The 17,874-nt window shown below is 49.9% G+C and overlaps 1 protein-coding gene across 2 annotated transcripts in view; it reads right to left on the bottom strand.

Moving 5' to 3' along the window:
* The window catches only part of LOXHD1 (lipoxygenase homology PLAT domains 1), a 171,336-nt gene that overhangs the window by 39,928 nt on the left and 113,534 nt on the right, over positions 1 to 17,874 (bottom strand). For both annotated transcript variants that reach the window (XM_047086447.1, XM_047086448.1), the window contains exons 22-28: positions 16,436 to 16,605; positions 15,477 to 15,581; positions 12,502 to 12,630; positions 11,177 to 11,341; positions 7,068 to 7,249; positions 2,775 to 2,891; positions 1,666 to 1,828 (exon numbers count right to left, since the gene is read on the bottom strand). In XM_047086447.1, the coding sequence (XP_046942403.1) occupies positions 1,666 to 1,828; positions 2,775 to 2,891; positions 7,068 to 7,249; positions 11,177 to 11,341; positions 12,502 to 12,630; positions 15,477 to 15,581; positions 16,436 to 16,605 (1,031 nt within the window). The remainder of the gene's footprint in view (positions 1 to 1,665; positions 1,829 to 2,774; positions 2,892 to 7,067; positions 7,250 to 11,176; positions 11,342 to 12,501; positions 12,631 to 15,476; positions 15,582 to 16,435; positions 16,606 to 17,874) is intronic.

Here is a 17,874-nt window from a genome sequence, read left to right as displayed (position 1 = left end):
CATGCAAACCTGAGCTCAGCCCCCTCCCGCAAGCCCCTTCTCCAAACCTTTTCCCCAGCCACCCTCCCTGCCCAGTGCTCTGCTCTGCCGACCTCTGACCTCCGAGGCGCCCCGTGAGCACAGCTCCCCAGAGCCTGCCCCCTCAGCCAGGGTGGGAACCAGAACCAGGCCCACTGCCCTCGGGCCCTACCTCGCTCAGCTCAGCACGGCACCTGTCAAGCATTTCACGTGCTGCATTAATAAATAAAACCTTCTCTTTGGTGTTTGAGAGTCAACATTACCCAAGTCTGTCTGGCTGACACTGACATGAGGTGACATTAGGAATCCTGTCACAGTTTAGACACAATCGACTGTCCTCCCCTTCATGTTTTCTCCGCCTTCACTTCCCAGCCGTGCATTCAGCCCTGCTCCGCACTGAGGTAGGACCTTTGCTAGGAGCCCTCATCCCAGAGTGGGGTGCTGTGTCACCAGGGGCTGTGGATGGATGGCCCTCCTTCTCCCCCTCCTGCACCCCCACTGCTCTTTCCAGTCCTTGGGGAATGGAACACTGATTCCGCTTCTGGGCGCTGAGCAATGCAGTTGTGCAGTCAAACCCGGCTATTTCTGGATCCTCCTCCCTCCCTTGTCCCACCCAAGCCACACGGCTCTTGGTGGAAAGATGTTTCCCTAGAAACATTGCCAGGCACCGAGTGGGTTTGTGGCATGTTATTAATACAGAACAGCCCAAGTGTGCCGCTGGGACAGCTTTCCAGGGCATCCTCTGGGACCCAAGTAGAAGAGGGAATTTTCCTCCAGATTTAACAGCAAAGGGATTTGGGTAGGGAAAGGCACATTACAGAGGCAACACTTGTTTTTATCTCTAACCGAGTGGCAACTGAGATCAAAGGAAATGTTAGAGCTATAGCTGGTTTACATCCCCCTGGTTCCATATGGGGCCGGGAATCTTGGATTTTAGTCCAGTTTTTTCCAGAAGGAATGCAAGGCAACATATATGAGCCGAGTCTCCAAGCCTTCGGGGCATCTCTGATCCGTGCAGACCGCCCCCATGGGGAGCCTGTGGTATTTTGCACCTCGCCAGTGGTAGAAAGCTTGTTTTTGGCAAGGAAATTTGATTTTTGATACAGCTAAAGCTTATTTAGGGCTGACAATAACCTGGGGATTGACAGGACAGTGGCATTGCTGCTCAAAAAAGAGGTGTGACTATCCCTGTCGTCCAGGAGGAATGCGTGCCTGTGTAAGGGCGTGCCCACACGCTCGCATGCACACACAAATACATGCAGTCCAGGATGCTTCTTGAATCATACGCATCCTGTGAGAGCAGAGAGGACCAAGCCTTGCAGAGGAGTAGTGAATAAACGAAGAGGAGGGAGGCCACAAGGATCAGGAGAATCCAGGCACAGAGCACACATGGGATGCAGTGTCACCATCAGGCCACGGAAAGACGTGCAGTGACACAGCCGGGACCCTGAAGAAGAGCCTGCCATTTATCAGCTGTGTGAACCTGGGCAGGTTAGGCAACCTCTGTGGGCCCCAGGTGCCCTCTCTACGGAGTGGAGATAATAACAGACCCTGCTTCCTGGGGTGCAAAGACTTGGCCTGGCACGGGGCAGGTGCCCTACAAGGAAGGGCTGCTGCTGACCGTGAGGAGGGCACCCCCACACTTACTGTCTAGAGGTTCCTCCACTTCCTTGTACACTTGCCTCAAGGACCCATCTCTCATGTATTTCTCAGTGAAGATATCATAAGGAACCAGTTCTCGAATGGTCTTCTTGTCATCTTCTGACGTGGCAAGCCATCGGTCACAAGGGAAAGTCAAGGTCTCTGTGCCCTGGGGTGAGGAGGCAAGAGGAAAATTAGCCCTTTGTGTGGAACCTTCTGACTTCAGTGATTCATCAGCATGTCAACACTCATGGGGACCAATGACAAGGGTCATTGAGCCCCACAGATAATGCAAAAGCCACCAAGGGAGGCCAGTATATCCAGTCTTATTCAAAGACTTCAACAACCACATCGGGGGTTGGCTCTTGAAGGTGGGGTTCCCTGGGTAACTTAAAAATAGGCATCAGTGGGGCGCCTGGGTGGCTCAGTTGGTTAAGTGGCCGACTTCGGCTCAGGTCATGATCTCGCGGTCCGTGAGTTTGAGCCCCGCGTCAGGCTCTGTGCTGACGGCTCAGAGCCTGAAGCCTGTTTTGGATTCTGTGTCTCCCTCTCTCTGACCCTCCCCTGTTCATACTCTGTCTCTCCCTGTCTCAAAAACAAATAAAAAACATTAAAAAAAATTAAAAAAAAATAGGCATCAGAACCTCATCCCACAGACTCAGATTCAGTGGGTAAAGGGAGGGGCTCTGTATTTTTAAATTGCTCTCAGGTCACTCAACCACAGCCACAATTGAAACCTGCCTTCCACGTTTAGAATCGTGTGGCTTCAGGATGTTTGCCAAGTTGTTCTGGTGAGTTTTTTTCTGTGAGTTGACTTTGAGCAGTGGGAAGGGCATACTCGGTCACTCACATACTGAGGGTCACTCAGTAATGTGGCCCTGGGGGTGGGGCACAGAGACGGGGCTGCCCAGATGCTCCTCCTTGACCCTTAAACCAGGTTCTAAAAGGTTCTGTCCTGGACCTGAGCTGGTTCCTGTACTCTGAGTGAACTGGGTGAACTGTCCTCAGATTTTACCTCAACTCAATAAGGCTGCAGGTTCTTATCAGGAATCTGCCTTGAATCTCCTCTGGAAAGGGGCAAAAGAAACAGCAGGACAGATCGGTCAGAAACTCACATCTTTATCGGGGAGGAGCCTGCGGATGTCCACGTGGGAGCAGTGCCACCCCGGATTTATGCCTGTGTTGTCATGGCCGATCCGAATTTTCTCAATGATTTCCCCTACATCTTCTAACTGTGGAAAGGAGAAAATGCACCAGATGGTAGTAGAAAAGTTCAGGAAAGTAAAACTCAGCAACATACTGTCTGCCCAGGGCATCCACTCTTGAGTCCCTTTGAACTTCCAGGGGCCGCTTTCTCCCAGTATGCCCCCACTGTCCAGCCAAGCCCGCCCCCACTCTCCTCTCCACACGCCATGCTCATGCTTCCCTTCCTCTCTCCCCACTTAAAATCAGCCTAGATTCCAGAACGCAGTTCCATCAACCTCTGGGAGGCTGTTCTCCTTTTCATGGTGGAGCCCACCTCTCTGTCTTCCATTACTTACCACTGTAGTAGTTCATTCCCTGCTTGAGAACTGATTTGGGTTTCAGAAGAGGAATTCTGGTTCTGCCCACGCCCTGTCTTGTCAGCCTGACCTTCTCCTTGGCCCCTAAGGGCCCCTCTGTCTCCAGCTACCCCTCTTCTATATCCTTCAAATTCCAGTCCCTCAAACTTGATGTTCTCTTGCCACAGGACCTTTGCACAGGCTCTTCCTGCTCTTCCACTCTCCTCTTCTTTAGCTAAACCTCAACCTCATCATTCAGGTCTCAGATCAAGGATCACTTCCTCAGGGAAGCCCCCCTCACCACCTCAAGAAACGCAAATCTCTTCATGAGAAGCTCTTACAGCATCCCATAGCACCCCTCTCCCCTGCACTTCTCACAGTCAGAAGTTTGCCTTCATTTGTGTAATATCATCTTCTCTACCACTGAAAGCCACAAGGGCAGGCACTGCACCTGTCCTTGCCCATCATTCTATCCTTAAAACCTAGAACAGAGCCTGTGAACCCCAGAACTCAGGATATCTTTGCTGAAAGGATGAAAGAATGAGTGTTTCCTCATCTGAAAAACAGGTGTGACAGTATCAGTCAGGTTCTGTCATGTGCAATGTTGACCTTAACCATGATCGTATGGGTGGAAGACTCACTGAATGGAAAAGCTGATGCTTGTGTCTGAAATTCAGGAAACACCATGTCTTGTCTCTCCTGCCTGGAGCTGATGGCACAGGGTGCAGGGGAGGGACTCTTGTCAGGAATGACTGATGCCCTGATCCTTCCACATCCCTTAACGAAGCAGTGGGATGGCCAGACACAAGGCAAGGGGGGATGTGCTGACTGGAGTGTCCTCGAAACCTCTCTACGGAGCTGGCCGCCTGGCTGGCACCATCAAGTTCTCAGTGCTAGGAGACAGCAGAGTCAGCTCCACGGCAGGCAAGGGCTTTTGATGAGGGAACGGCATCTGAATGATAGATTAAGTCATTCATCAAACGCACAGCCTCTATAACCGCACACGGAGGTGACCTCTGAACGAAACGGAACAGCTTCCAACCACTGGTTTCCTTCTTCCCCACACACCCACCCACGGCTGGCAGCCAAGGACGGGCCCATCAGCCCTGCTGGGGGACCTACCCGCACTCCTGTCTCCACCCTCATCCTTCCCAGTTGTAGCCACGGTGCTCCCACCTACCACCTGTATAATCTGAGGCAAGGCACTTGACCTTCCAGGCCCCAACTTTCTTCTCTATAAAGTGGGGGGAGTAATGTGTTACTCAGCTGAAGGCAGAGGCGTGGGTGGGGTGACCCCCTGAGGTCACTTCCAGGTCTAAGATCACAGCCATGGTTCTGTCACCTCGTCTCTCCTTCCAAGTGACCAGCATGGCATGTCACTGCTGGAGCCTGCGTGACTCGACAAGGGTGCTGCCACTGAGGTTGGTTCTGCTGCCCTGCAGCGCAGCCCCCCACCCCCTCCAGCCAGCTCACTCTCACTTCACCAGAGAAGCGCTGTCCCCTGTGATCCCCTGAGGGCCATTCTGATCCCCGAACAAAGATTGCTGACTTCAGGCTGACATTAATGCTCTGGGCATTTTAACAAGGCCTCGTTTTCTCGAAACAGGAGAGACACAGGAGCTGCGGGGGAAATCTGTGGCCACAGGACGTCCACTTAAGGACACTGAGCTGCCAGATGCATTGGGCAGTGAAGATTCCCCTGCCCCTCCCTCTGTCCAGAGGTCTCTTTTCTTCCTTCCCCATTCCATCTCTGAGGTTCCAGATGTGTGGACCTTGGCTTCAGTGGTACTTCTGGAACCTTAATCATCCAGCCAGTCAGTCAGGGATGCCACGTCAGGGTGGCCGTCTTAGCTGTGACCCTCAGGGAGCAAGGAGGCCTTCAGGGGAACGCGAGCCATGGATGACGGGCCTCAGGAATAGACTCGGAATCAGAAGAAACCCTAACATCCTCCCAAGAGGTGGAAGAGCTAAGCAGAGAAGGTTCTGGAATTGAACTGGAGTCCAAATCTTGCCTCTGCCCTTTGTAAATTATGACGCCCTGAGTGAGTTTCTTATCCTTCCCATGCCAGTTCAGCTGTGAAAAGAGATCATCATACTAGCAACTCTTGAAATGATGATGAGGATTCCGCGAACTGATGCACACGAAGGGCTCAGGACAGGGCTGGCACAAGGCAAGTGCTCAATAAATTCTAGTTATCATTGCTATTTTCTCGGCCACTCCCCGAGTCTTAGGACAAAGCCACAGAGAGAGGGAGTGGCTTGCTCATGACTTTCCGTCTGAGCCCAGAGCCAGAACCAGGATGCAGGGCTATGTGCTTACGACCCAGCCCTCTGCGTCCTACCTGAAGACCAGTCCGAACAGAGACACGGACAGACAGAGACACAAAGCTTTTTCATTTGTTTCCAGACCCTCACACTCCCCCAGCAGCCAGAAAGATTTGAAAAGAAGAAAGAAAAAAACACAGCAACAAACTACTGGCCAACTATAGCTGCCGTTAGTGGGCATTCCATTGATAAAACTCCACGGAAGCCGTGCCGAGGTGTGATCACAGCCCCACCGCTGACGGAGTCAGGGCTGGATGACTCAGTACCACGCCATCTTGGGTGGATGAGCTGCCGATTGGTGTGGATAAATGAATCAGCCTTGAATTTTCTTTGTTAAAGACTCCACCAAGGTGGCGACCTTCCCACAAGTGCTGACTGCTCCCAGAGAAGGTGGAGAGGGAGCAGGGAGCCCCCCAGGACAGACACTGGCCGGGGAAGGAGGATGGGGCTCTGGATTTTGTTTCCCATCAGAAGGGGCACTTCTCCAAAGGTCCCTGCTACCTGGAGAGTCCAGCCTCGTGAGCCACTTAGCTCTTCAGAGCTGTCCCCTCCAAGTCTTGCTTCAGCTGGTCTTCTACCTGTCATGTCCCTCTCCTCCTGTCCCTCCCACCAAACCACATGCTATGTTTATTTCCAGCTCTGGCCCTTGGCCATGATGTTCCCCTTGCTAGGAATGCCTCCCCCTCTTGTCCCTCCTTTGCATTCTCGATCAGTCCCGCATGTGCCTTCATCACCATGGGCTAGTGACCTGCAGGGGCTAAGAGCACATATTTTGAGCCAGTACTCCTGGGTTTGAATCCTGGTTCCATTACACCCTAGCTGTGTGAATTTATGTAAGCTATTCAACTTTCTGTACCTCAGTTTCCCCATCTTTATACAGGGATAATAACAGCACAGAGCTGCTATGAGGCTTAAGTGAGTTAATAGAGATAAAGCCCTGTGACACTGCTCTTACCCACAGGATCAGTTATTCTCTCTTGTTGGCCTTGTGTGGAGGCCTGGGGTTCTCCAGCTGAACTGCAAGCCCCTTGCAGAGAGAGTCTGGGCCCTCCCCTTCTCCTACCTCTCCCACCCAACCTAACACACCGCGGAGAGCACAGGGGAGACGCTGAGCTGAAGTGCACAGGACGCCAAGGTGCTGTGACCGACGCCTACAGTAAACATGGAACAAGCAAACCCCTAGGCCAGAGGGGAGCAGGGGACCATTTGGGATGTCCAGAAGCCAAGCTCTCGACGGATACACATGTGTTATCGCTGGCGCTGGAGGTGGCCCCAGTGGAAATGGGATTGTGCCTCTATTTTCCTCAAGCCCTGTCCACTCACTGTCTCCTTAGATCCTGACACTAGTCCCGGTGGGGCCGGGTGAGGTGCCCGCCCTCCTGGTTATTCCGATGTACTGAGTGAGGCCCAGTGAGGCTGGATGAACTGCCTGGCCCTCTCACCACAGCGGCCCGTTAGGGTGCCTCCTCCCCTCTTCTGGTGCCCCCTGCTTCCCAGTCCCAGCTCCCCCGGCAGCCTCCCGGCATCATGGATCCCAGGCACCTCCATAATGAAGCGGGAGGCTGACTTCCTCTCAAAGAACAGCTTCTGCTCCCTCTTGTTGGTGCACAAGTACTTCTGCTGGGTGCACACTGCATCGCAGCCATAGATGACGATGAAGATGTTGGCGTCCGTCCCGGCAGCAAAGACGTCACTCGTGTAGAGGATGATCTCGTAAGGGACAACTGAGGGTGGTGGACAGACGGTGAAGTCAGAGGGGAGGTGAGAACAGAAAACAAACGTGGACAAGATCAAGTTCTTCATCGGCACCATGGCCCCAGGCCCCGTCACCAGGAGCTGCTGCCCAGGGACGTGGACCTTCATGTGGCTGCTTAGCAACCACAGGTGCAGGGGTGGGGGGAGACAGTGTCCTGTCACGCCTAGTGCCCACAGGCAGCGCCTGTCACCTCTCTGTGCCTCTCACAACACAGAGCTGGTACAGCAGTTTGGCTGAAAGCACAGAATCTACTCTGACCGTCTGTGTGACCTGGGCAAGTCACAGGAGCCTCAGTTTCCTCTTCTGTAAAGTGTCCATCATGCTCCTTAGCTGTGGACACTATAAACAGGAGGATTATATTTCAGGGGGCAAGGGACCAATCAGATCAGCAGTCTACAGGGTGAGAATCCTTTCTCTTCTCACCCTCACTTGCTCCACACTGGCTTGCCCTCCTAACCCGTCCATAACGCATCTGGCCCTTGCTGGGTTGGATGTGGGTGGTGGAGGGGGGTGGTGGTGACCTTGTGAACTCCTAAAAGGGAGGTTGACCCATCAGTGTTGTTGGCAAGCAGCTTCCCGATGGGCACCTGCCAGCCTGGCTAGAGGCCAGCACTGCCCAGTGTGTGGGTCACTGGCCCTTCACCTCAGAAACTCTTTGGGTACTTATTAAACACCCAGATTCCCAACCTTTCCTCAGATTTTCTATGGGATGAGTCTACTGATCAAAATATTTAACTCAGACTTTACACTGTAGTTTGAGACCAGTAGTTTAAAAGTGTATGTTGCTAACTACAGACTGAAATCCATTAGCAGGTTATGGAATAAATTTAGTGAGTCATCACCAGTATTTTAAAATATATATGGAATTGAATAGAATCGAATAAAAAATATCACTGGACATCACACACAGGCTAAAGTTTTTTTGTGACACTTGTTTCATGTGTATATAAAGGTATATACACTTACTCTAAGTCACAGTAATAAAAAAACATTGAAAACCCAGAGAAACAGTTTAAGTGGAAATCTACCCTATACTGTGGTCTTGACCTCGAAAGGAATCACATTTAAAAGTCACCTTCTCACAGGTGGCCCCAACCTTCCCCAAATTTGCTCCAAAGCCAATGAATTTTCTTCTCATTTAGTATGATGGTTACTCTGCTGTAGAACTATAACACCTGTATTAACGATGATTGCCATCTGCTGAGTACTTGCCAAGTGCCAGACTCTTTACTAAGCGTTCTACCTTCCTCATCCCCTATAACCTTGACAATGACCTCTGGAGGAGATATCATTGTACTTTATTTTATAGATGGGGAAAACAAGGCTCATACAGGTAAAGTAACTTGCCCCAGATCATATGGCTGGTCAGAAGTAGAGCTCCAGTGTGAGCCCAGGCTTGTCTGACCCCTAAATCCTGTGTGGTCAACCTCTAAGGGTGCTGTTGTCGTGAACTGGAGGCGAATATTGCTCACTACCTACAAGTCACAGGGCCTATGGCCTACGGGGGTGATCGCCATTCCCACAATGGCCTGAACTGGGCCCTCACCAAGGTTAAGGGAAACAGGCCATCAGGCAGGAATAGAGGCAACTTCCTCTGAGGTCTCTTGGGTGTCTCCCTGGTCTAAGGCCAGGAGGAACTGAACTTTCCTGAGACTCTCTGGCAGCAGGAGAAGCCCTAAAAATATCTGGGCAGGAACAGCCCACGCTTCAGCCCTCATCCCTAGGCCTGAGCTCAGATTTGCTTCCTGATTTCTAGTTCTGCCTCTGCCATCGAGGAGCTGTGTGTCCTTGGGCAAATGGATATACTTCTCTGGGTCCTTTTCTTTGTCTGTGAAATGAGAGGGTTTGACATAGAATCTGTGGTTTTCAGATTATTTAACTGAATTTAATTTTCAGTGGAGAACTTTTGTGGAGTTCTGAAAAATACATTTAGGACAAGGGGCGCCTGGATGACTCAGTTGGTTAAACATCCAACTTCAGCTCAGGTCATGATCTCATAGCTTGTGAGTTTGGGCTCCGTGTAGAGAGAGCTCTGTGCTGACAGCTCAGAGCCTGGAGCCTGCTTGGGATTCTGCGTCTCCCTGGCTCTCTGCCCCTCCCCCGCTCATGCTCTGTTTCTCTTTGTTTCTCAAAAGATAAACGTTAAAAATTAAAAAAAAATACATTTGGGAAGAATGCTCTGAAAAAACTTGACTTTTTAAAGCTGAGGAGTAGATCTGGACGGCACGAAGTGGGGAGCTGTTCCCTCTCATCCTTTCCCTTCCTGCACCAGCTGCCCTGAGACACCCGCTTCGATACCAGCAATCCCCAGAACACAGGCTTCAGCCTTAACAGGACTCTGACGTTCAGGGCTCCATGCTACGTGGAGCCTGTAGATTCAGACCATCATATTGGTCCACTTCCTAATTGCCCCATCTCTACTGTGTGGGCAGCACGTGTCAGTCGGCCAGGAGGCAGTGCCATCTTGCTGTGTTCTTTGGGTTTCACGTGTATTGGGCAGCCTTGATGAACTGCCAAATCTAGTTCTAAGCCTTCCAGGCCCCTGAGAATGACAACTGGCCACCACTCCTGGGACTGCAGCTCCTCATCCCTGGGAGCTCCCTGGCCTTTGGGCCCTCAAGACCTTTCCCAAACAAGGAAATAGGTTCTGAGCAGCAGACCCTCCTCTCTGGGCACTTACTTGGGGAGAGGGGCACTTTGAAGCTGCCTCCACAGCTCTCTAGTCAGAAAGGCAAGTCTCTCCTGCGCTGTGTGTGTGTGTGTGCGTGTGTGTCTGTGTGTGTGTGTGAACTGAGTCTAAGACAAAGGGCAAATGGGCTTGCTTTAGTATGAGGCCAGAGCTGAATGTATTCAAGGTCAGGCCATACAAATTCAGGCCTGTCCTAGGGCACGAAGGGAGAAACAGCTACTTCTGTCTTAAAGTGCCTCACCCAGTATGCTGCCAGCTCTATGTACATCTGTCAGGTCAGTGTGTCTGTCCTAGACTGCAGGCGGCTCCTGGGGGCAGTGTCTACATCCAGGGTTTGCTTTGTATATGCAGAGATTTTACTAGAGGGAAATGTCACTTTGTTTCAGGCTTTGGACCAGAAAATATCTTGATGGATCGGGTCATTTCCAGTTTAATTGCTTTAGGCAAAAAAAAAAAAAAAAAAAAAGTCATCACTGAATCATATCATGTAATTATGAGCTGTTTGGGGGAAATCTTTTGGTATAGCTAATTATTTGGTTAGAAAAAAAAATTATATTCTCTGGGTTTGGTTCTGATTTTAGCACATTTAAACAGATTTTTATAGTTTGGTTGATTTCAGTTTGGTTCTCAGTACCTAGTATGTCCTACATGTAAATGAACGTTTAATCCATACTTTCTGATGACACTGGAAAGGAAGTGTCAAAACTTCACCAAATTGTTCCCTTTCCTCCCCTGCTTTAGCTGGTGAGAGGCCTACATTTATCATCTTTTCAAGTCTCCACCCTCCACTCCCAATCAGGATAAAATCTTACAGCAGTGATTTCTTGGTCACGTTACTGACTGGACTGAACACCGGTGATGGGGCCCATATGACTTCTCACAGTTAGACTTTTGTCCTTCTTCCCTTTTGGGTCTTATGACCATGTTGTATTATTATCTCTATTTTGCAGATGAGGAAGCAGCCCCAGAGAGGCCAGGCTCTCTGCCTGTTGCCACCAGCTGGTTTGGGGTGGAGGTGGGACTAAATTCTCTATTTCCTTACCGTGGATCCAGGGCACTGCCCACAGCCCACGCAAGGCCCAGGGAACTGGGGAGAGGAGGTACACCTGGCCTGGGGTCGGGGCTGGAGGAGAGGTTGGGGCCAAGACGGGGTAGTGGGTGATGGGGTCTGGGAGGAGGGTCAGCCATGCCGTGCACAGTTCTTACATGGCGTGTACAGCCTCGTCTGAAGCTCCGCGTGGAAGAGGTCCCTGACGATGGCACCGTCGTCTTCATTCTTCGCCAGCCAGCGGCCACAGGGGAATGTCATGCACTTTCCAAGAGACGGGGCGTCCACCTCTACCCAGTCTACAAACCAGCCTGGAGCCTTGCCTGCAGAGAAGGAGACACGGAACCCACCACGGAGCTCTACACAGATGGTTTACTGTGGGTGACCTCAGCCACTCCAGACACGCTTCCCTGCCCGTGGCTGACGTCTACAGCTGCACCTGTGCCCACGCCGTTCTTTTCCCTGATAGCGTTGCTAAATGACTCCTGTTGAAATGTGCACCCAGCTGAAGCTGGGTCACACTCCAGGCTGCTGTTGGGGAAATTAACAAGAGCAAAGGAGCCTGGGGAAGAGGTGACAGGAGGTGACGGCAAGCACGCTGTCCAGGGTGGAAGGCACTCTAAAAAGGGAGCTCAGAGATGCCAGAGAGAACTCATATTAATGGGGATTTTGTCATTTCACCCAGCGACAAGGATGACACTGTGAGCTCTCTGGCTTTTGGTCCTGGAGGATTCCAGGAGGGTCATTCCTGCCAGCTTGTGGTGCATGAAGGAAAGGGAAGTCTGTGAAGGACTGAGGGTCTTCCCTGGAAAAATGAGCGATCAGGTTTAAAGAAGGAAGTAGGAGCTGAGCAGAGAACCTGTCTCTCCATCCCAGGGGCTGGGAAGGTGGCCTCCTTCCTTAGCCTTAAAATACTTAAAGACCAAGAACACATGTCCTACTTCACTAAGAGAACAAACTTTGTCTGGCTGTAGTGTCAGTGGGTTCTGGGAAGAACGGACTAGATCCATGGTTCTCAAAGTGGAGTCCCCAGACCAGCAGCCTCATGTGTGCAAAGCAGAAATGCTCCGGTCCCACCCCAGACCTACTGAATCAACGCCTGTGTGGATGAGGCCCAGAAACCTATGTTTAACAACCCCCCGAGGTGGTTCTGTTAAGCAACAGAACCTGTCAGGAGCTCTTGGTTCTCAGGTCAGAGAACCACTGAGCTATACTGGGGACTCTCAAAGGTGGCTGCACAGTGAAACCACGGAGAGTAGGGGTTTTGGGAAGGCACTGGTGTCCAGGCCCCAGCCCAGGCCAACGAGACCAGAGTCTTCTGTGTGCAGCTAGGGTTCCATTGGGTTGAAGGGTCTGAGGAAGTTGTGTCATCGTGGAAGGCAGATGACATTCAAGTTTCTTGCATATTCTTTCCCAGACCCACAGGGACCTGTGTGTGGGCCTTATATTCTTAGCAGAAAACAGAGGGGGAGGGAAGCCAGACCTGTGTTGTCATGGCCAATCCTGACTTTCCACAGATCTCCCAGGTCCAGCGTCTCCACGGTGAAGATTTCGATGCTGTCCCTCTCAAACTTGTCGCTGTTGGTCTTGGAGGATTTCAGGAGGGTCATTCCTGTCAACCAAATGGCCCCCACACGACTGGCTGAACCTGAGACCTTCAAACCGAGCCGGACTACCCCTTTGGGTCCCTCCTCATAATGACCAAATTTTTCTAACTCTCATAAAATTTAGAGCACGCAATTACTATCCACCGGGAACCTTTGCACATTTAACAATTTGGGGTGTGTGTGTGTGTGTGTGTGTGTGTGTGTGTGTGTCTTTTTAGTGAGCTTTGTAATTAGCCTTCGAGGTGTGTATTTTTATTTCCAGTTTGTATCTAAAGAAAAGGAGGCACACCACGAGGTGAAGTACCATATTCAAGACCATCCAGGAGAAAGTGGTGGGGTCCTAAGTCAGTGTTGACTGTGCCTCCACATCCCCACATTTTTCTTTTTTTTTTTTAATTTTTTTTTCAACGTTTTTTATTTATTTTTGGCACAGAGAGAGACAGAGCATGAACGGGGGAGGGGCAGAGAGAGAGGGAGACACAGAATCGGAAACAGGCTCCAGGCTCCGAGCCATCAGCCCAGAGCCCGACGCGGGGCTCGAACTCACGGACCGCGAGATCGTGACCTGGCTGATGTCGGACGCTTAACCGACTGCGCCACCCAGGCGCCCCTCCCCACATTTTTCTACATGCGGAGGAAGCCAGGGACAAAACCAGCCTCCCCGTGCTCCCTGGGGTCTCAGCCTTGAACAGAAGAAGAAAGCTGGCAGGAGCCACGGAGAAGAGACCAGTCACTGTTTGGACTGGGAGGCCCTTCATTGTGGTTTTGAAAGGTAAACGGAGTGATGCCTCCAGCAAGAGTACAAGAAATGGCAAAAAAAAAGTTTCAGGAAGGCCTGGAGAAAGAATGACCACAGGATCAGGCACCATTACTTAAGGAGAGGACGCTGAAGGGAAGAGGATGCATATGGCTTCCAAACACTTCTGGGGTGGTAGACAGAGGAATGAAGACGGGAGAGGGGACAGGGGGCTCTCTGCCCCCTGGTGTACAGGAGAACCGGCTTAGTAAGCTTTAGGAAGAATCTCTAAAGGAACCAATGTTTACAATCCAGGTAGACAAGTCACGTCGCATGGAGATTTTTAAGAAAAAGGGAATATGCCTTCCTCCAACAGCACTAGTTGCATGCAATCTGTCAGGACACAGAATCCGAAGCAGGCTCCAGGCTCCGAGCTGTCAGCACAGAGCCCGATGTGGGGCTCGAACTCATGAACTGCGAGATCATAACCTGAGCTGAAGTTGGACACTCAACCTACTGAGCCACCCAGGAGCCCCAAAATGGATACAGATTTAAACATAAGACCTGAAACTGTAAAACTCCTAGAAGAAAACATAGGAGAAAAGCTTTGTGATGTTGGTCTTGGTAATGATTTCATGGATATGACACCAAAAGCACAGGCAACAAAAACTAAAATAAACAAGTGGAGGAAGCGTCTGGGTGGCTCAGTTGGTTAAGCGTCTGACATCAGCTCAGGTCATGATCTCAGAGTTCATGAGTTCGAGCCTCATGTCCGGCTCTGTGCTGACAGCTTGGAGCCTGGAGCCTGCTTTGGATTCTGTGTCTCCCTTTCTCTGCCCCTCCTCTGCTCATACCAACTCCCCTTTCAAGAATAAACAAACATTAAAAAATTAAAAAAAAATAAACAAGGAGGATTGCATCAAACTAAAAAGTTTCTGCACAGCAAAGGAAACGGTCAATAGAATGAAAAGGCAACCTACAGCATGGGAAAGAATATTTGCAAACCATATATCTGATAAGGGGTTCATTACCATAATATCCTACAACTCAATAATAAAAAGCTAATAACCCAATTAAAAAATGGGCTAAGGACGTAAACAGACATTTCTCCAAAGAAGACATACAAATGGCCAACAGTATATGAACGAAATGCTCATTGTCACTAAGCATCAGGGAAATGCAAATCAGAACCACAATGAGATCTCACCACACACCTGACAGGGTGGCTGCCACCAAAAATGAAAAGACAACAACTGTTGGTGAGGATGTGAAGGAATTGGAACACTCGTACATAGTTGGTGGGAATGCAAAATGGTGTCGTTGCTATGGAAAACAGTACGAAAGTTCCTTAAACAATTAAAAATAGAACTATCATATGACCCACCAATCCCACTTCTGGGTATATATCCAAAAGAATTGAAATCAGGATCTTGAAAAGATATTAGCCCTCCCATTTCACTGCAGCACTATTCACAATAGCTGAGATGTGGGGGGGAAAAGAACCCTAAATGTCCATTAACTGATGAAAAGATAGAAAAAAATGTTGATATATATACATACAATGGACCACTCTTTGGCCTTAAAAAAGAAGGAAATTCTCCAATCTGCAACAATGCGGATGGTCCCTGAGGACATTACACTGAGTGAAATAAGCCGGACACAGAAGGACAGATATAGCATGATTCCACTTATACCAAGTATCCAAAATTGCCAAATTCATAAAATCAAAGGCTGGAATGGTGGTTCCCAGGAGCTGGGGAGAGGAGAGGATGGGGAGTCATCAAGCAACAAGCGTACTTTCAGGTTAGTAAGATTAATGAGCTCCAGAGGCCTGCCATACAGTCCATACCTACAGTCGACAGTGATGCATTATCCATTTCAAATTTGAGAGGATAGAGCACATGTTAAGTGCTCTTAATAAATAAAATAAAATATTAAAATAAATAAAACAATAAAATAAAGTAAAACAACACAGGGGAATTCTTCAATTATTTTCTTTGAAGAGAGAAAAACAGAGGCATGACCAGGATTTCCTTGGAAAGTTCTGCTGAGTCTCCTAGTCTCCCCGGGGAGGAATGTGGGTGAGTCTCGCTCGGCCCCATGCTGCGTTCTTACCAGTGTTGTCTTGCGTGCCAAAGAGCGTGATGAAGACATTGGCATCTGTGCCTGCGTTCTTCTTGTCCCCAGTCTTTACGGTCACTGAGAATGTGGTAGATTTGTCTGCAGGGAGAGGAGTGTGGAGAAGTGAGTGGTAGACTGCCCCTCTCGTGGAGGGAGGAGGGAGAAAACGTACTGAGTACATTTCTACATGCGTGGTGACCATTTCTAGGAATCCCTTTACTTGTAGCATGTGTTGTTCTGCAGTTGCCTGTAGTCTGGAAACTTCCTCAAGGCAGAGATGAGGTCTCCCCGCCTCCAGCTCACATAGGAATCTCTCAGTTAATAGAGTTGTAGGATGTTTAGGGGAGACTTGGGGTGACTGAGAGTCGGAGGCTCATCAGCCAGGAGCCTGGTCTGACTTCTCCACTGGGAAGTTTTAGGGATGTAAGTTTCAAGGAAGGGAAGCATCCTAGAATTCTTGAAAGTTCATTCTTTCCCTTGACAAAAATGTATTGAGGGCTTCTGGTGTGCCTGGAGGGGAGAACACAGAACTAAATCGGAGCAGGCTACAACCTATTCTAGTCTAGTCTAGTCTAGTCTTATTCTATTCTACTCTACTCTACCCTACCTATTCTTATTCTATTCTATTCTATTCTATTCTATTCTATTCTATTCTATTCCGTTCTGTTCCGTTCTATATTCCATTCTATTCCATTCCATTCCATCTCATCCTATCCTATTTCATTCCACTCCATTCCTGACCATAGCTCCATGCCTAGTCATGTGCTTTATACCCAGCCTTATGCTAGGCATGTGGGAATATGTCTCCTCACCTCCCCATTCTGGCCATGGAGGGATAAGGGCAGTACAGACACACTGCCAGAGGAGGGGTTGCTCAGAACCCACAGGGGAAGGGAACATGGAGACCGAGGGAGGGAGGCTGGAGGGAAGAAACCAGCTCTAGTTTAGGAAACCTTTCTGCTCCAGGGCCAGGTTGTCAAGGGGGTTGTTGTCACCACCTCCCCCGGCCCCCTCATCCTCGCTCGGGGGCAGCACATAGGACTCATCCACTGGCAACAGCTCCCGGGACAGCTGGCCATCATCCTCCTCCACTGCCAGCCAGCGCTGGCATGGAAAGTAGTACCTGTAGGAAGGGCAATGAGGAGAGTTTAGGAACGTCTCTTAGGAAAGGTTTCATTAAAGAGCAGTCCTGGGCTGCAAAATGACAGGCCCTCAGAGGCCCCAACACTCCCCTATCTGCCCCCCATCCAAAAGCATGGCCCTCCCATCCTACCCAGCCTGGGGGTCACCCTATGAGAGTCACTTGCATGGAGCAGAAAACAAACATGGGGACACGGTTTCAAGACCCCCCCATTGAAAATGGCTGCGTAAGAGTTGCCTGGAGCATATTAAACCTTCACTCAGGGTCATATTGGAGGTATCTAGAAGAAGTGCTTCCAGGGACTGTGCCAGCCTTTTCTAGAATTAACCTGGTAGCCAAAGCCACTTTAGCAGAGAGTATTGTACATAGTAGGTGTTCAATACCTAAGGGTTGAGTAAATGGATTTTAATGGAATGATACCCAATTATGCTTCTGGAAGATACAGAAAGTGTGGCTAAGGAATGGCATAGCACACAGCTGGCACCATGTAGGGAAGGGAGGTCCACGTTAGACTCCTCAGTGTAGAGGCTGAGCCCAGCTAAAATGAAGACACCTAAACAAAGCAAAGGGGGGGTCCAGGGATGATGAAGGTAGCAACATGAACTAATTAAGGACTCGCCTCTGGAGCCAGACTGGGTTGGAATCCCGGCTCTGCCACTTATAGTCATGCGACCTTGAGCCAGTTTCTTTACCTCTCTGTGTTAGGGTTGCCAGATTTAGCCGACAGAATCACAGGGCTCCTAGTTAAATTTGAGTTTTCGATAAGCAATGAATAACGTTTTAGCGTAAGTATGTCCTACCCAATATTTGGGACATACTTATACTAAAACATTACTCACTGCTTCTCTGGAATTCAAATTGAACTGGCCATTCTGTATTTTACCTGGCAACCCTACTTTGTGCTTCAGTTTGCCATTCTGTAAAATGAAGATCATATTGCTTATGTCAAAGTTGTTATGAGGTTTACGTGGGTTTAATGTTTTAAAGAGCTTATAAAAATGCCTGGCTCTCGGTAAGAATTTGCTAGTACTATTGCTGTTGTTACTCTTATTGTACTTTCCTGTTTCTCCCCTGCCCATGCCTGGGGTCTCTGGAGCTTGTGGCCTGGACAGCTGGCCTTGGGCCCCCAAGCTCCCAGAACAACTCAGAGGGTTGGTGGATGCAGCCCATGTCTAAACTGGGGCCATTCTACCCAATCTCCACCCCTTCCTGCCAGACTGGATGCTTAAGATGCATTCAGGGACTGATCAG

The sequence above is a fragment of the Lynx rufus genome, unplaced genomic scaffold (genome assembly GCF_022079265.1).
Source record: "Lynx rufus isolate CCGP_SWC_20201006 ecotype Redwood Valley unplaced genomic scaffold, mLynRuf1.p SCAF_20, whole genome shotgun sequence".
Lineage (NCBI taxonomy): Eukaryota > Metazoa > Chordata > Mammalia > Carnivora > Felidae > Lynx > Lynx rufus.
The sequence above is the reverse complement of the archived record's forward strand: the minus strand, read 5'-3'. Positions and strand labels throughout refer to the sequence as shown.